The 19,638-nt window shown below is 40.0% G+C and overlaps 1 protein-coding gene and 1 long non-coding RNA gene across 3 annotated transcripts in view; one reads left to right on the forward strand and one right to left on the reverse strand.

Moving 5' to 3' along the window:
- Positions 1-19,638, forward strand: part of LOC138949675 (uncharacterized) — a 349,293-nt gene that overhangs the window by 16,380 nt on the left and 313,275 nt on the right. The gene's annotated exons all lie outside the window — the stretch shown is intronic.
- The window catches only part of LOC138949635 (zinc finger protein 189-like), a 32,410-nt gene that overhangs the window by 11,485 nt on the left and 1,287 nt on the right, over positions 1-19,638 (reverse strand). The window contains exons 2-3 of one of the 2 annotated variants that reach the window (XM_070321425.1): positions 16,502-16,666; positions 14,178-14,293 (exon numbers count right to left, since the gene is read on the reverse strand). In XM_070321425.1, coding sequence (XP_070177526.1) covers positions 14,178-14,293; positions 16,502-16,623 — 238 coding nt within the window. In that variant the 5' untranslated portion in view covers positions 16,624-16,666. The remainder of the gene's footprint in view (positions 1-14,177; positions 14,294-16,501; positions 16,667-19,638) is intronic. The other variant, XM_070321426.1, reaches the window with a different exon arrangement.

A 19,638-nucleotide genomic window follows, 5' to 3' on the forward strand; every position in this document is an offset into this window, starting at 1 on the left:
ACATAATGAGAACAAGCACAGGGTTTGGTGCACAGAAACAGTTGTTATCAAATTTAGAAGATGTCATAAACTCTGCAGTTGATCTGCCTTCCAGCATCAAAAGGTATCAAGACTCTCTCCGTTATGCAAGATCAAAAGTTGACTTTGCTGTTGGTAACGGCCTTTACATGTTACCTTCTGATCTCCAGCTGCAGATTGGAACAATAACAAATTATAACAATGAAATCATTATTGCTAGTGACACCCAGCCGCTTGGAAAGGGTGAAGAACTGAATTCAGAAATCAGAACGATGTTACAGCCATATCACAATGAACAGAAACAAAGCGTGACAAGTGAAGATCACGCTGCAGGTGAAGATCATTCTGTCACTAGTGATGATCAAGCTGTTAGTATTAGTGATGATCATGAATCGCAGAAGACTGCTCTAGTAATTGGTGGAGTGGGTGTAGGCTTACTTTTGCTTTATTCTCGTTAGCAGAACACCTGCAATTAAAACTATTAGAGTCCAGAGATGTTCAGCCATGAAACCAACAACTTTACCTGCAAAAGATAACAGCCAGCTAACAATTGAACCAATGATTCCTTGAAGTGCATCCAAAGCTTTTGCTGCTAGTTTCTTTAATAGTTCTGCAATGTGTTTGAGTTGTTTCTTTACCCATCCCGGATCAGATGGAGGTGAAGGTGAAGGTGGAGGTGGAGGTGTGACAGTGCCACCTGTGAGTGTTAACACTAATGTGCTTATTGCAAATCCTAACGCAGTTAGTATACTAGCTATTGTGATTCCCTGCTCTCTGAAAAGCGTTCTAATTCTTTCAGCAAGAGTTGTGTCTTCGTAAAGGATTCTTTGAATTGTATTTTTTATTCTGCTGACCTGTGTTCTCAGTTGTTCTCTATTGTTACTTAGAACTTCTAACCTTATGGCTTTCTCCTCCTGCAAATTTTTTAAACGCTTAGAAATTCTGTTTTTTACTTCTTGTTCTAGGTTCAAATCATCAGCATCAGCAAGTTTTTGTTTCTCTTTGTTTATATCTTCATCCAGCTGACCTAGTTTTGACAGATTATTTGCTATTTCACCTCTGATGGTTTGTAGTGATTGATTAAGGGCTTCTATTTCTCTCATAGGTAATAGTTCATGTGGAGTCTTCAGTGAAGTTTCCTCAGAAAAAGAAGTCTCTATCTCTTGTATAAGTTGATCAGCCTCATCTGCAAGTTTATTAAGATCTTGCAATGGAACAGATTCTATTTGAGTAGCAGTTGGTAGTCCTAGTTCTGCTTGTTGAAGTAAGGAAACAACATGGGAAGGTGATGACCGTGTGCTAGGCACAATATCTAATTGCCTAAGTCGATTAGCAGTAAGTTTTTGTTTTAGTGAAACTTTTGATAGAAACTTAGCAGGATTAGATTTATATGTAAGTTGGACTTTTTCTCCTTTATCGCTAGTTGTATATAAATGATTTGCTTCCATTTTGAACTGGTTTGGATCTAAAACATCAGGTTCTTCTCCTAAACTTTTGTAGAAATCTCTAACTTTACCTTCCAGAAGTTCATGTCGTGCCACCTCATAATGCAGTGAATGATGGTAGGGAACCAAAGGGATTGCTTCGCTCATGTCGTCCGCTGGCTCAAATAAATCTTCAAATCCACCTTCTGCCATTTGTAACTTATTTTTTATTTTGAAAATAAAAAAAGATGGCACAATCGTTCGGTTCTGTTCTTGATCCTTACAGAAGGCTGAAAGAACCTCTCGGGGTAAAAGGAATAAGGCAAACAGTTATAGTTACAAATAATCCTTCTACTATTGATCAGAATGAAATACTTACTGTTAGGTTTCCTAATCTAGGTAAGAACGATGTTATTGTACCAGGCACTGTAAGACTATCATTCAAATTAGAATTAGAATCTGGCTCAGATGAAAATAGGACTTTGGCTTATAATGTAGGAAGAGCAATTGTGAGGAAGATTACTGTCAAACTGGAAGGGCGGGAAGTGATGTCATTGAATAATGCAGATGTATTTTTAGTTTATGCAGATCATTGGTTGACTGACAATGAAAAGAAAAACAGAGTGTTTCAAGGGATTCAGTCAGACAATGGGATAAAAGTTAGAATAGGAGCAGGAGATAAAGCTGACAATAACAAAAAAGATAACGCTGTCAATGTTGCTTTTGGAAACAAATTTTGTATTCCACTTGACTTTGAACTCATAAATTCACATCCTCCCTTCTATCAAGGAGCATTGCGTGACAGGCTGTCATACGACCTGACTTTCAATAGTTATGATCGTGTTATGCTTTCACAAGACCCGGAAGCAAAGTATAAGGTGTCTGGAATTTCTTTAGAGTTTGATGTTGTAAACCATCCTGAACTGGCTAGACTTATAGAAAATCAGTACAGTTCTAAGCTGCCTATCTATTATGAAAGAGTGTTGAATCACAGTACACTTTCAAAAAGCCAGGCTGATCCAATCTGGAACATTAACTTGAATACACCAGCTAGGTCAATGAAGGGAATACTTATGTTGTTTGAGGAACCAAAAGATTCATATGAAAGGCAAATAGAAAAGTTTTACAATCCACTAATCAATAGAGTATATTGCACAATTGAAGGGCAGCCAAACCAAATATTTGCATCTGGCATGCTGCCATACCAACACTATGATGAAGCAAGAAAGTACTTTACTGGAGGAAGATTGAAAGACCCAACATCTGATCTTGTGGCTAAAGATCTACATTTACACGGTGTTGGCGTAGAAGATTTCTTGACAAATAAATATGCGTTATGGCTGGATCTCAGAACAACTGACGACAACAAACTGCATGGAAGTGGAAGGCGAATTGAAAACGGATCAGAAGGAATCACAATACAAATTGAAAAGGAAGTGGGGAGTAGTAGTAAATCAGTTAAGATCTACGTGTTTGTTGTGTCAGATGCGCAGTTAAACATCTCTGAAAGCAGATTACAGGATATTGTTTTAATATTGAACGTGTTAAAATGAAGTATCTAGATTTTCTTCCAAAAGATCCACACTGTTCTTTGATTTGTGGGGCAACAGGTTGCGGCAAAACAAGATATGTTTTGGATTTATTACAGACTGTTTACATAAATCACTTTGAACACATAGTCATATTCTGTCCAACCATAAAGCATAACAGAACATACAAGGAGAGAAAATTCATATGGTCTGATCAAAATATATTTATTGTAAATCCTTCTGATCGTCTAAATGTTTGCTTGGAGCATTATTTCGATCTTTTTCAGAACACGCCAACACTGTTTATTATTGATGACTGTGCAGCAGAACGTGACATTGTTAGAAAGAAAAGTGCACTAGCAAAGCTTGCATTCAGTGGACGACATGCATTAATATCAGTTTGGATATTAACACAAAAATACAATGCAGTTCTGAAAGACTTTAGAGAGCAACTCAAAACAATAACATTGTTCTATTCAAAGGACCGTGACAGTTTTGAAGAGTGCCTTCGAGAAAATGATGTCATTGAAAACAAACAGGAGAGAGAAAGAATAAAGAATAATCTGAAATCTTCTAAGCACTCGAAACTGGTTTTAAAAACTGATCAACCCGTTCAGTATGTATGTTTGTAGAAATCCTTGCTAAGTTCTTGTCAAGTTCTTACTCAAGTTCTTACCAAGTTCTTACTCAAGTTCTTGTCAAGTTCTTGTCAAGTTCTTACTCAAGTTCTTGTTAAGTTCCTACCTAAGTTCTTACTCAAGTTCTTGTTAAGTTCCTACCCAAGTTCTTACTCAAGTTCCTACCTAAGTTCTTGTTAAGTTCCTACCTAAGTTCTTACTCAAGTTTAATTACTAGATTTTAATTTTATTCTGCATCAAAATAAAATGAACTGTGATGAATTGCTGATGCAGACTGCTACAGATATTGAAATCTGTGACAGTAGGACTATACCTGATAAAAAAGAAAGATTGTATTCACTTGCTGTTTGTGGAAAAACAAAACACTACCTTGGGCAGCAGTTAACTGTGGAAGAAGTACAACATCTTTCCTCAGAAGATATAGAAAAGTATCATGGACGGTATGAATCAGTGCTTGGTTCTAAGATGGTTAGAAGTATTGGACAGACTGTTATAGGTTTGTACACAAAGATTTTTGGACATTTTACACCTCTCGACTCGGAGGAAGACTTAACACATGATCTAACTCATGACCCTGTTGTTTCCAAGTCCCTCGAATCTCTTGCCTGTGGCCTGTATTATCGATTTGGTGCTTTATTAGTACCATTTGTTGCTGGATTAATTACTTTCAAACACATTAATTTTCAGAATAAAAAAGATGACAGATCAGTTGAAGCAGACAGTGGAGCAGACGAAAATACCAGAAGTGAACACAGTGACAAAGAAACCTGGTAGAGTAGAAGCAGGAAAAAAACTAGCCGAATGGAACAGACAAAAAAAGTTAAATCAAAAGGCAAAGCAGAACATTATGTCTGAAGTTGAGCAGACACCAAACATTCCTGAAGTGACTAAGGTCACACAAACTGATCAAGAATTAAAATCTTCATTTCTATCATACAGAAAAGTAGCTGTAGCAGCTGTTGTTGGAGGAGGTGGATACTTGCTTTACAAACTTTGGCAAGGCAAATATAAAGTGTCAGAAAAACCAAAATCAGAAACACCAAAACCAGAAACACCAAAACCAACAAACAAAGCAGTACAAACAATAACAAAGCCCACAGTAGTACCTGCAGTGGATTCATTTCATATGGAATAATTTTAATATTTTAATTTTGATAACATAAAAATGAGTTCTGAAAAGACAATAGTTAATCTAGTTTATCACGCTGCAGTGATTGGAGGCTTGAGTGTAGGTTACACAATGCTGGGTAAAAGTCTCCTCAGAATGAAACCAGCCGACTTGGGAAAGTTAGACTTCGAAGACGGTGCTAAACTAATTGGTGTTGTGACAGCTTCCTTTGCAACAAAAGACTTTCTGGTGAAGCAAGGAATTATTCCAGAAAATATAAACATGTAAGACAATAAAATGGCTAGCTTGGTTATGATGGTGGGAGGTGCGATTGTAAATGCGCTTGCATTTTCTGGCAGCAACTATTTGTTTTCTAAACTGCAAAATGGTGAAGAGAGGGAAAGGCACAACAAAGCCATGGAACAACTGGCGAAAGCACAGGATGAATACGAGAAGAAACGAATTGCGCAGTTAGACTTTATGAATGATAAACTCAGGCAGCAAGGACATGCAAACAAAACCTTTGCCAATGTTGATGCAGCCATTCAAGAATACTATCTTGTAACTGGAAAGAAAATGAAGACAAGTGCTCCTCCAAAACTGGGTGACTTTTATCAGCCTTCAGAAGAGCAGAAGGTGGGCGAGATTGTTTTCATTGTTATTGGTATGGCTGTTGTTTACTTTATTGCGCGTGCTGTGAAATCTTAATATTCTGTCATTTAAAAAACCATGAGTGATGCTTTGTTATCTAAAATATATTATTCCCCAAAAGGATACTGGAAAGGAAGAACTGCTATTGACAAGCTCAGTGACGCAGCAGGTGTTTCTCAAGATACAGCAAAGAAATGGTTGTCAAAGCAGGCAGTTTGGCAGATCTATTTACCTGCACCAAGAAAAATTACACGACCACACTTTGTTAACATTAAACCGAATGACACTCATCAAATAGACCTGCTGTATTTACCGCATGACACAGTCAGAAGGAAGAAATATAAGTATGCACTGACTGTAGTTGATGTTGCAACAAGATACAAAGATGCTGAACCGTTGACAGAGAAAAGTGCTATAGCTACAGCTGTTGCCCTGCAAGAAATTTACAGACGTGGACCACTAAAGTATCCCAGAATGATTCAGTGCGATGATGGCAAGGAGTTTAAAGGAGCTGTCAACCAGCTTCTGTTAAAACATCATGTTACAGTGAAGAGAGGTATTCCAGGAAACCACAGGTCACAGGCTATTGTTGAGAGCTTTAACAAACAGGTGGCAGAAAAACTGTTTTCATATCAGTACCATCAGGAATTTTTGGACACAGAAAGTAAATTGCGTAACACTGAATGGGTCAAAAGATTACCATCAGTACTTAGAGCAATGAATCTGGAGGTATTTAAAGCTACGGGGTTAAGACCAGTTGATGCAATCAAACAGAAAACAATACCTGTTGCTCCAAAGTCAACAACACCAGTGGCATTACTACCTTTCAATCAGAAAGTCAGATATTTATATGCACCCGGTGAAGCTGAGGGTGACAGCAGGAAGCGTGCAACGGATCCAATCTGGAGTATTGACATTCATGAAATCAAGAGAGTAGTAGAGACAAATCCACCTATATATTACTTGAGAGAACCAGCACCGCAAAGAGCCTTTGTAAAAGAGGAATTACAATTAGTTCCACGTGGTACAAATGTTAAATGATTTTTTATTTCAGATTTTATAGTGTTAACAAAAATGGAAGCTCTGAGAAAGAATTCTAAGCAACTTCATTTTTTTAATTTATATTTTTATTTTGAGTTATAAAATCAAACTCACAGCGATGGAAGACTCTGTATTAGAATCTTTATCGACAGTATTTGACACCGTTGAATTACAAGTAACGGATCCTCAAAATGTGCAGTCCAGTGTGCAAGACGCCATTGAACAAATTCCAAACAATTTGTTGATTGAACCTCCAGTAAAAGCGCAGATAGTCAGTTTAATAAAATACAAAACAGTCAGTGATGAGGTGCTAGAAGTTCATGTTTCAACCAGACAACTAGCACTTAATTCTATGGCAGAATTGAATGGAAACTGGGCAGATGAAATGATGAAACGGTTTGAGCAAGCTGCAGAGGATGCAAAGATGAAAGGATCCGGATGGTCGGAAGGTGAAATTCTAAAAATAGAATTGAAGCTAAGTAAATTTGCCCCCATCAGAGGTAGAAGTTACATACCTTTACCTCCTGCTCTTGTCAAAAAACGTGCTGTGCTGAACATAAAGAATGATGATGACAAATGTTTTATGTGGTGTGTTCTGGCAAGACTGTACAGTGTAAAGAAAAATGCAGAAAGAGTGTCTAACTATCATGCATACAGAAATAAACTAAACTTTACTGGTATTGAATTTCCTGTCAGCATTACAAGCATTGACAAATTTGAACAGCAAAACAAACCCATCACCGTAAATGTTTACACGTGGGATGAGGAAGATGAACTGAAACCAGTCAGAATATCAAAGAACTCACCAACGATTGGTGATTGTGATACTAACCATGTTGACATGTTACTAATGACTGATGGTGTAAAATATCATTACACTTTGATTCGTACAATGAGTAGACTGATGGCGAGCACAAGCAATCACAATAGTAAACAAGACTTTTGTAGGCGATGTCTCTTGCGTATTCCATCAATTCATGCAGCACTTATACACAAGCAACATTGTAAGAGCGTTGATGATGCGGTCGTGAAGTTAACAACACCACCGCCAGACAGCAAAGTGTATTTTAAGAATGTATGCAAACTACAGAAAAGTCCTTATGTTGTTTATGCTGACTTTGAATCTATCATTGTGCCATATGAAGGACCTTTACCAAAAGACCTACCTAAAACAGTAACTCTAAGTAATCATCAAGTCTGTTCATATGCATTTATTGTTGTTAGTTCAGATGGTAAACATTCTAAACCGCAATTGTACAGAGGACCTAATACAGCAAATGAACCAAGTGCGAAATGACTGCTCCAAACAACTGAATCTTTCAGACATTGTTATGAAACCGGAAGACCAAGAACAGTTTAACTCTACCACACAGTGTTGGATATGCGAACAAAGTCTAACACCAAACACAGACAATCCAATAGTAAGAGATCATGATCATGTAAGTGGGCAGTTCCGAGGAGCAGCACACAGCAAATGTAATCTACAATTAAAGTTTGATCCTAAGACTTGGAAGCTTCCAATCTTCTTCCATAACTTGCGCGGTTATGATTCACATCTGATCATGCAGGCAGTAACTGATGAATACAAAGCAAGATGCATTGCGCAGTCTTCTGAAAAGTACATGGCCTTTACTCTGAATAGTTTATACTTCTACGATTCTGCTCAACATCTGATGGGAACACTTGAGTCTTTATCTTCATCACTAACTGCTTTCCCAATCACATGTAAGTACTTTGACAGTGACTTAGTTAGAAAGGGAGTCTATCCATATGAATACATGGATTCGTGGGAGAGGTTTGATGAAGATGAGTTACCACCAAAGGATGCTTACTTCTCACGGCTGAAGGGTAAAGGTATAAGTGACGAAGACTATGAACACGCTAAGACTGCATGGAATAAATTAGGATGTAATACAATGGGTGATTATCATGATCAATATTTGTTGGCTGATGTTTGTTTACTTGCAGATATATTTGAGAATTACAGAAGAACATGTATGAAGCACTACAATCTAGATCCTTCACATTACATATCTGCACCAGGCATGAGCTGGGATGCATTTCTTAGATTTACAGGAGTAAAGATTGACTTGCTATCAGATCTACCTACACTTCAGATGATTGAAAATGGACTACGTGGAGGAATCAGTATGGCTTCACACAATTACTGCAAAGCCAACAACAAATACTTGGACGACTTTGATCCTATGAAACCTTCTAATTACATCATGTATCTAGATGCAAACAATTTGTATGGTTGGGCAATGTGTCAGACGCTTCCACTTCGGAACTTTAAGATCTATTCAGGACCATTTTCACAATGTGTTGTGCTGACAATATTAAAAGCAGGCCCAGACAGTCGAATGGGATGGATACTAGAAGTTGACTTAGACTATCCACTATCACTTCATGATCTACATAATGATTATCCTTTAGCGGCTGAGACATGGATTAATTTTGAAGGCTGTTCATCGTATAATTTTATTTGATCAAGAACAGTTTATGAAACCTTACATCATGAAAAACACAGAACTGAGAACCAAAGCCGCTGATGCATCAGAGAAAGACTTTTTTAAACTGATGAACAACAGTTGCTTTGGTAAGACAATGGAAAACCCACACAAGAGAAAGGATGTTAGACTTGTTACAAGAGAAAATGAGGCCATCAAGCTGACATCCAAACCACAGTATCAAGACTTTAAATACTTTCATGAACAGCTGTATGGTATCTTAATGAAAAAACTTGTAGTCAAGCTTGACAAACCAGTATTCATAGGCTTTACTGTGCTAGAGTTGTCAAAACTGTTGATGCTTGAGTTTTTGTATGATTATTTGAAACCAAGATATCCCAAATCGAGAGTACTTTACACAGACACAGATTCATTCTTACTTGACATTCCAGCGGATGACATTTACAAAGATCTAGAAGCTGAAAGTCCTGCAGTAAAAGGAAAAGATTCTTTTTATGACACTTGCGACTACCCTAAAGAATCACCATTGCACTCAAATGTTAACAAGAAGGTTATTGGAAAGATGAAAGATGAAATGAATGGGAAGATAATTAAGGAGTATGTTGGATTGCGTGCAAAGATGTACAGTGTTGCAAGTGAGAAAGGGGTGGTTAAAAAAGCAAAGGGTGTAAGCAAACAGGTTGTAAAGTCGAGCATATCGCATGATAACTACAAGGAAGCACTGTTTCAGAAGCGAGTGTTTCACCATGACAACCCTAAGATCAGTTCCGCGCTTCATCAGATCAACACAACTATTGTAAACAAGAAATCTTTAGATGCTAATGACACAAAGCGCGTTTATTCATCACCAGAATATTCTTATGCAATTGGACACTGGAGAACAAACGCGACTCCAAATAGTCTGAGTGTGTAATAAGAATTTTTGTCAATCGGGAAAACCCGCTATGGCGGGGAAGTGTTTGTGAAAGGGGAGTAGGCTTTGTTGAGTTTCAAAGCAGCCACCAAGTACACTTTTCAAAGCTTGATTCAATAAACAAGTTTTAATATTCATGAACCACGTGATACACCAGAACCAATCGTGGTGGAACAATATTACACAAGTCATTTGCATAAAGTGCACTCGGTGGCCGCCTGAAAAGGCAGCCTAAATATTGAAGCGTAGTGAAGCGAAGCGTTGGAACAGAGTGACCCAAGCCGCCGGTTTACCAGCAAGACCTACCGTTCACGCGTGAACGGTACTATTTTTAGAATCCTAGAATTCTTGAGAATTTCGGAGCTGGCTTGTTTCTGGTACACATACAGGCAAAATTGGTCATCACTGAGTTTGTGTAACACAGGAATTAGTTGTGAAATACGTCACCCTATGGGAGGGGGAGACGGCAAAATTGTTACCAAAAACATCATAGATCGTATTTTGCAGGGTCAACTGCAACAAACTCAAACCGAGCCATTCATTCCTTCTTGTATTTGAGCGACTTATATACCAACATTTTTATGTCTTATTTTCAGCACAGGTGTAGGAAAAATCATAAAACAAAATGTTATTTATTTTTTAATTTAACATTTTTTTTACAAATATGACCATGGTCTTTTAAACATACAGTGACATTAAACATTGTTATGTTAAAAAAAAGAAAAAAGAAAGAAAGCTTTTGCGCACAAATCAGAAATACAGGCCAAACCGTGAGTTTCTGTGGCAAAGCGCGACAGAGGAAATTGCACTGGTCAGTGGGAAATTTTCAAGAACAGACGCTTGCATTTGGATGTGTCCAATGATAGTAGGTTTGGTTGTGATCAATCAGAATAATGTAGGCAGGGATGTCGTTAGGCGTCGGACATCGGACATATAATGATGAAAATCCCCAAATGTCCGATTCACATTGCCGCATGTCGGTCAGATGTCCTATCGTTTTAGCCTGAGCGTGGTCATTGTCCGACTCGATATATCAATCAATCAATGAGTCTTATATCGCGCATATTCCGTGGGTACAGTGTACTCCATTCCTTCGGACAGCGCGATACAAATCTTCTAAAAGACCGAACGCTCTCGTGTTCAGCTGACACTGAAGTTGCCAGTACCGTATGATCTTTTCTTTTGTTGGGAATTCCCGAACCGTCTGGTGCAGCCACAGATATGCAGCGCTGATCTAAACTGAATAGTGCATGCTACAGGAGTACGGGAGACAACTCCAACTGACTAAATTTGTCGTCTGCTTTTGTTTTCGATACGAGACGATTATTTAGCTTGAACACCTGCAACGGCTCGTAATTTCCGTGGTTGTATAAGAGAAAGGGAGAATGTACGTTCTGGGTTACTGATTCCGACAGACCCGGGATTGGTTCAAAACAACCTTACTTTACTGTATTTTTTTTGTATGGATTTATGCAGTATTTTTCTGATTTTGTCGCATGTTTCATTTTAGTAAAAGTTTAGTCCAGAAGCCTATTTTGCGTTAATATTTAGGGTCTGTCGGAATCGGTGAGCCAGAACGTACATTCTCCCTTTCTCTACATAAGTTGATACATTTTTTTTTTAAATGATTTAGAAAGCAGGAACATTAATTATAATATCCATTGAAGAATGGCTGCAGTGATACTTTTCACGATTGAACAAATTGTTTTCTGACCTATATCCTGACCGGGACACAGGGCGAGAAGCAGAAATGAGTACCAGGACTCACAAGAAAGAAGTAACTGTTGCATACTTGTGATGGTTTGTTTAACACTTTCTACCCCACCTATGTTGACCACGTTTTTTTAAGCCCAGACCAGCTGTGCTGCAGCAGGTCACTCAGAATTGTAGTAACTGTGTAGTAACTGTGTATCAACACGCTGGAATGCAGGTGTTAGATAGACGTTACAGGAAGCGACTGAAGCTAACAGTCTGAGCGGATATATCCGTACCTGGTCAGATAGAGCCATATGAGTGGGTACGGATATATCTGTACCTGGGAGACAATGAGTTAAAACCTCCAAAAATCTGAAAAAAATTATGTCTTAAAAAGGAGGGAGTTTTAAAATGGGGGTCCATTTAGTGATTTACAGAGGTTATGAACAGAATGTCTGAGAAAACAGTGTCTTAAAATGGAGAAAGTTTTAAATTGGGGGAGGCAGGTTTCATGGTATTAGGCCATTTTGATAGTCTCAGATTTGCTTAGTCTTTTAAATCCATATCTGTGAGAATCTGCTGTATTTGTTGTATTAACATGCAAACTAGTTGTTCTTTAAATACTTTTTTGAAAATAAAAGTTGAAATTTTTTATAATGTGTTTATTTATGTGCGTGTGAATGGTGGCGATCGTCAAAATACGGACGGATGAATTTACTTTTGCCACAGCATCACTAAACAAAGAACTAAATTCCAACACACACATGCACAAGTATCAATGCTGTGGTGGTTGAGAGTGCCAGAACACACCGAAATGATTGTTTTTCAACAACAATCGATATCCATAACAAAATTCTAACTTATACTAGCTCCGCAAAAAAAATGTATGGGGATTCGGATCTGTCCGTCCGCATAGCGATATCAAGAGCATCGAAACTAATTGTGATTTCACAGGACAAAAACACAAGTTTACCTAATTTTGTATACTGTAAATACAAGTTTGTGCACCCTTGAAGTGAGTTATAATGTTGCCGAGGTCAATTTGCCCTTGATCGAGGCACGGTGACCCGAGTTTCAAAGTTGCGATCCTGTCCGTCTAAACAATGTAACGATCGCCACATTTTTCTTTTCATTCAAAAACTAACCGTTTGGGGAGAAAGTGACCTCACGTTGTTTTACGTTGACGCTCACGCTCGACAGAAAAAGACCGCAACAGTTTTTCAGTTAAAAAAATCGCAAAGTAATTACATTTTCTGAGGTTTTCTAGTGTCCGTCTAGTAACAATCGCCACTCTTGCGATCGCCACTGAGTGTTAAAGTCACATTTAACTCCATTTTCGACTGTTTTAAGAAACTATTTTGACGCTCAATCGTCACGTTTCAGTGTCGAAACACGTACTGTGCATTTGCAATCAACCGGTGTGTCCAAACTGAAATGCGAGTGATGCCTCGATTTGTGGCGATCGCTCACGTGGTTGACGGACAGAAATACCTTCTTAGGGGGTAGGGGAACAGTTACTCCTCCATACAATAATGGTGTTTACAAATGATTGCAAACTTGTCTCTTTATAAACTGTTCAGACATGTCTTCTCTTCAATAATTTTCAGTTTTGCTCGGTTTGTTAATCAGGAGCACCCTGCAGTAAATGTTTCATCTGTGACAATGCTCGAAATGTTGACGTAATTCCAATGCCCATATCCTTCTCTTGTTACCTCATCTAGCCAAAACCATTGAAGATAGAAAGACATTTATTGAACAAACTAGATGCACAACACCAGTCTTAACACATTTTGGTCTTACATGTATATGAAAATATTGATGGCCATGGAATGGTTTGAAAAAAAAGACGGTTTTTTCCTTCAAAACGGTCTAGGTCTGCCGGAAGTCGTATTTTTTCAAACCATTCATTTGAGAATCAATATTTTGATGTACATACAAGAACAAAACTTGTTAAGAATGATGTGGGGCATATTTTTTGTTCAATAAATGTCTTTCTATCTTCAACGGTTTTGGCGATATGAGCTATATGCATGCATAGGATGACCGTATTGCTTTTTTTGCGTTTTCAGGGTATGCCGCTTTGCGCCTGGTTTTTAGATATAAATAAGGACCAGGACTATAAAAAAAATTACTGTTTTTAGTTGTAACAAACTCACTTTGTTGGAAAAACATGTCCTTTGAATTGTGTGCCAACATTTATTTTGTAGAATTTGAGTGTGTAAATAGTAAATTGCTGAACACAATACTGTGAAACCTGCCGGGATCTTCTTTATCTTCAGAATTCGTGGGCTGAAACTCCCACGAACACTCGTGTTTTTGCACGAGTGGATTTTTACGTGAATGACGACTGTTTTTACCAACTGGGCAGCCATACGCCACTTTCGGAAAAAGCATGCTGGGTATTTTCATGTTTTTATAACCCACCAAACTGACACGGATTACAGGATTTTTTCCGTGCGCACTTGGTCTTGTGCTTGCATGTACACACGAAGGAGGATAAGGCACTAGCAGGTCTGCACATAAGTTGACCTGGGAGATCGGAAAAATCTTCACCCTTAACCCACCAGGCGCGGCCGGGATTCGAACCCACGACCTTCCGCTTTGGAGGCCGACGTCTTACCACCAAGCCCGTCAACCCCGTGGGGGGTCTTAAACCAGGGGTTCCACTGCAGTAGCACACCGTTCTGACCTGGAATGGAGGACTGTGAGCGTCTGGTTTTGCAAGCATCACACACTGGGCTGAGCGGGCTGCGGCAGAAGACGCACACAACCTGGCGCTCGTCTCTTTCCTTGGTAGCCAGGTACCTGCACACATATATTTTTTCATTTCATTTTTACTTTCATTACTTTGTTGTCCCATCACTGGGAAATGCAGGTCGCTTCCTCCCAGTGGAAAGCTAGCAGCAACAGTCGCGCTTAACACAGGTGTATGCGTGTTAAGGTGTAATCAGCCTCCTGCACTTATGGCAGAATGACTGAGGTCGTTTACGTGACACAGTGGTGACACGGGGATGGAACATGGATACCGTCTGTGAGTCTGCATATAAAGTTGACCCGTGTCCGCCCCGGTTCGGATTTGAACCTGCAACCCTAGGATCACAAGTCCAGCGCTCTACCAACTGAGCTACCGGGCCCCGCATATCGCTTTCCACTCAGAAATAGCAGCATAACAAGTCAAATAAACAAAACACACTGATAAATAAAGTAATTAACAAAAAAATATTAAGATAAAGACATGTTCATTGATTAAAAGACCCACAATGATGTGCTTTGCAACCTCAAAAAAAAGAAAAACGCTTGAAGTTACAGCAAAACAAAAGATATCAACAGACAATTTCATAATAAAATAAAGATACATGTATGGGTAACAGCAAGGCATCCAGGTGCATTAAACTGTCAGGCATTCAGAACCAGACAGATTGGAGTAGAGATCTATTCTGAGCCATACCAAACAGTCAAGGTGTGTATTCATAATTGCAAATCATCAATGGTGTCTCTATTCTTGCGTAGCTAGCCATCAAACCGTTTCATATGTCACTCTCACTTCCTAACTCCACAAGCGGCTAGCCGCAAGCATTTCACGCCAATCAGAAACACTCGTCTGATCACACACCTCCCTCTGGTCCTCTCTCTCCTATTACGAATTAGTGTTGGCGTTACTCGTCTTCAACAGCTTTTCACGAGAAGGACAAAACTGATTATTTTTATCATGAAATAGTGTTTATATTCCTTCCTGGTATGGATAGAATTATAAAAGAATGTTAAATTTAGTATTGTCAATCATATTTAAGAGAATGTCAGCGTGAGTTCGTCCCCACGTTCGGCGAGAGATTTATTTCTCAGAGTCAACTTTGTGTGCAGACTCTCCTCGGTGTCCGAACACCCCCGTGTATACACGCAAGCACAAGACCAAGTGCGCACGAAAAAGATCCTGTTATCCATGTCAGAGTTCGGTGGGTTATAGAAACATGAAAATACCCACCATGCTTCCCCCGAAAGCGGCGTATGGCTGCCTAAATGGCGGGGTAAAAACGGTCATACACGTAAAACTCCACTCGTGCAAAAAACACGTAGTGTACATGGGAGTTTCAGCCCACGAACGCAGAAGAAGAAGAAGAGAATATTTCTCAAAGAGAATATGATTTACTTAGTCTAATTATAAAGCACAAAAACATCAAAATTGCCAAGAATCAAGTTACGTCAAAATTCCAAGGCGACATCAAATTGTCAGCAATAATTAAACCATAATTTGAACAATATGTTCCAAAAGATGAAGCAGGTTCCCTCCCCTACTTGCAGCCGTGGTCTTGAGAATCAAACCCCAGATTATCCTCCCGAGATGCCTTGTCTTAGAAAGTGTGTGGCCAACTGCAGTCCCCCTTCGCTGCCAGCTGTACGGAGGAAAGGAGGACCTGGAGAAGACAGTAACATTTGTCTCGCTGCCAGCTGTACGGAGGAAAGGAGGACCTGGAGAAGACGGTAACATTTGTCTCGCTGCCAGCTGTACGGAGGAAAGGAGAACCTGGAGAAGACGGTAACATTTGTCTCGCTGCCAGCTGTACGGAGGAAAGGAGGACCTGGAGAAGACAGTAACATTTGTCTCGCTGCCAGCTGTACGGAGGAAAGGAGGACCTGGAGAAGACAGTAACATTTGTCTCGCTGTCCGGTCTAACAGCAGGGATGGCCAAATCGGTCGCCCGATTGCCAGGGGCGAGTAAAGAATCCGCTGGGCTAGTAGAAACCGCCTGGCAACTCGCCCGACTGGCCAGTAAAAATTCTGGTCAAATACAACACTTCTGGTTGCACTATCTAGTTTCAAAGTGTTATAAACGCTGCAGATGCAGCAACTGTGGTATGTACCGGGCCAGCAAAATGTCTTTGATGCAGTGATTGTTTTGAAGTTATTGCCCCAGCTGGCGAGTTTAAATTTAGAGATTTGGCCATCCCTGTAACAGTATAGACATGTGATCGAGAAAAAGAAGAATCTGTTTTCTTGAGGAAATAATGACTCACATGTGTACAAGAAACTTGCAGATGTCAGCGTCCCGTGCGAGGCCTTCCATGGTGCCAACACTGCTCCACTGTTGGTGTGTTTTCTCGTCCAGAAAAATAGCCTCCGTTTTACCGTCACTCATATCTGTTTCAGCAGCTCATGTGGCTTCCATAGTCTTGGTCATTCTGGGTTAAAAAAAAGTATACCAAGTGAAAATGAATTATAAGGTACAGTTAATTCTTCTTAGAGGAAGAAAGAGAGAGAGAGAGAGAGAGAGAGAGAGAGAGAGAGAGAGAGAGAGAGAGAGAGAGAGAGAGAGAGAAAGAGAGAGAGAGAGAGAATGACAATTCTTAATTTAACGAGGGTAATAGATTAAAGAATGGCTCGGGAGCCGGCGAGTCGGTTCCGGAGCCCCCAGACTCAAGCACTGGCAGGACACCAGTACTTCACAAAACAATCACTGCTAGTTTCCCCTAACCTGGCAGGTATCTCTCCTTAGCTGAGTTGTAATTATAGCTGTGCTGTGGTTTGTGAGGTCGTTGGTTCAAGCCTTGCCATGTAACTATTTTAATTTTATTTGTTTTAACTTTTTAACTTTTTTTTTTCTTCTTAAAGGGCAGCTGTCGGGTTGTGGCTCTCAAAATCTGTTCCTTAGAATGAGTTATCATGTAACTGAAACTACACTTAAAAGTTACTTGGTGATTTTGACAGCTTGATAACACAAGTCCGAAGACTTTAGACATGCTACAATGTCTTTAATCGAAGAAAGTTTGCATTCTTGGCCGAGTCAATGCAGCCCGCTCGAAAATTACTACGCTTCCCTTGGACGCGTGACGTCAGCCGCGGAATCGGCCGGGTTGAACGGTGCTCTCTTTATGCCGTGTAATGGGCGCAATCGGGTTGTCTAGTCAAGCCCTCAAGCATACTTCACGGGTAGGTGAAGAGAAACTTAGGATGGGGTGACTTCTCCCAGGCCAAAATTTCGCAGTAAAAAACGGAGTTCATAACATGTCTTCTGTCCCCCTCCTGCTTTTGTTCCACTTGAACCCTGTTTTTGTTCAACTTATTGGCAGATATTGTCACCCGTCGAGGAACACAAACACACAGACACACAAACACACTCACACACAGACACACAGACACACACATGTGTTATCACACATACACACACACACACATGTTATCACACACACACACACACACACACACACACACGATAACCATCACAAACACAGTTTGACAAATTCATCTTTGATTTTTTGCGGCCGAACCCCCCTCCCCCATTTTCCACACTAGATCCACTGTTTCATCTTTGTCTCCGTCTCTCTTCCCTTTATCTTATCTCGTCTATCTACTTGAGTGAGTAACTGAAGATGTATTATCATCATCTCTTTCCTAGATTTTCCCACCGACTGAGTTTGCTTTTGTCTTGAATTCAGTACCTCACACGTACACGGTAATTGGTGTGACACCTCAAGCGGACCTTCTGCTGACAAGGGACACGAGGGTCTGTGGTTGAGCAACTTTATGGTTTAACCGGGTGGACTGGAGGAGTAGCAACAGCATGTGAACCACTTTAGAAATGACTTGTAAAGGTTGCAGTCGGTCAGATCAAAGAAGAGAAAATGTGAACATGGGTCTTGAGAAGATATTACCATCCTAATACTTTACTTTGTGCAAGAATCAATCACGCGTACAGCATTACAGATGTCCAGCTGTAGTCTACATTGTACTGTAAACTTCACAGCGGCCTTATCGGCTTCCTCGAGTGACGTCACAGCAAGGCTAACGCTGCGGCGTCTTTCTTGTGCTGACAGAGTTGTCGGTCGCGGATTTTGAGTCGTTTCGGCCTGCCAACTGCTTCGTTTTTTTGCGGATTGTGAGAACTAGCAGAAAGTTTCATGCATTTTAATGGTTTCAAACTAAGGATGAAAGTGTCTTCTTCTGGACCAAATCAACAGTCTTTAGTTGAATCAACTCGGAAAACTCTTAAACGCGTTTTTGCACGCGACTCCGCGCATTTTTGAGACCAGGCAACTCGACAGCTGCCCTTTAACTCTCCTATCTTTTATTTTGCTCTATTCTCCTTTATTCCAAATACATCAAGTCCTTGCCTTAAAGAGGGACAAACTAAAAAACAAACAAAAACCGTAAGAACGCATTAATTATACATGTATCATATGTACATAATTATGTAAAGAGAGAGGTGAGGTGGATATAGACAGAAATACTGACAGCCTTTAGACACAGACAGCCTTTAGACACGGTACTACTTGTGCAATAATTTAGCATGCTATCAGAGAGAAACTGGCGATAGCCGTGGAGCGATGATCATCAGAATGGGTGCATGTTACCATGTAGCATGAATCAGGCTTACTTTTCACGGGCATGTCTAATACTTCACTTTGAGTTTGAAGATAGATTTAGTTAGTCTAGATGGTGTTTTTAGGGATTTTCAGAGGTTTTCGGAGACAAGTAGTACCCTTTAGACACAGACAGCCTTTAGACACAGACAGCCTTTAGACAGGCAAACCGACCGAAAGACAATTCGACAAACAACAGAGAGCATTTATCAATATCAATGTAAGCCTGAACAGGTGGAAAAGCAAACATAAGACCTTACAATGGTGGCAGCAAATAAGCTAATCGTGAACTTTGTTTACATAGAATTCCTAACACTCAGCGTACAGTTTCACTGACCGCATGGATCGAGCCGTTTCTACCACTGTTTCCACTCGAGCAGGTCTGCAGAGTTCCTGAAGATGAAGGCCATAAGAAATCAGTATGTAAAATTAATCTATCATTCTTGCTCCATATTGTTCGTCCTGTTTGTATTGTTTTGTCGGGGCCCAGCACTGGGTGGTAGGCTAGCCCCACAGCCCAGCGCCTGAAACTGCATGGGCGCCAGGGCAGGGATTGGCTTGGGCGTCGGTCATCTGCCATGTTAAATTCGGAAAAGACCGACACACATGGGTCTCAATCCGTCAATTGACCTGATAGACATGCAGCAGAGTTAGTCAGCTCGTCTTATTTTGGCGAAAATCGTGATCGAAAGGACTCGCAGCAAGACTTAGCGAGCAGACGAAAGTTGGAGTATTTTAAAAATTGGGATTGGCTACTTTGATTCGCTCGCCGATCCTATGTTTACCTCGGCTAA

Source organism: Littorina saxatilis, linkage group LG16 (genome assembly GCF_037325665.1).
Source record: "Littorina saxatilis isolate snail1 linkage group LG16, US_GU_Lsax_2.0, whole genome shotgun sequence".
Taxonomy (NCBI): Eukaryota; Metazoa; Mollusca; class Gastropoda; order Littorinimorpha; family Littorinidae; genus Littorina; species Littorina saxatilis.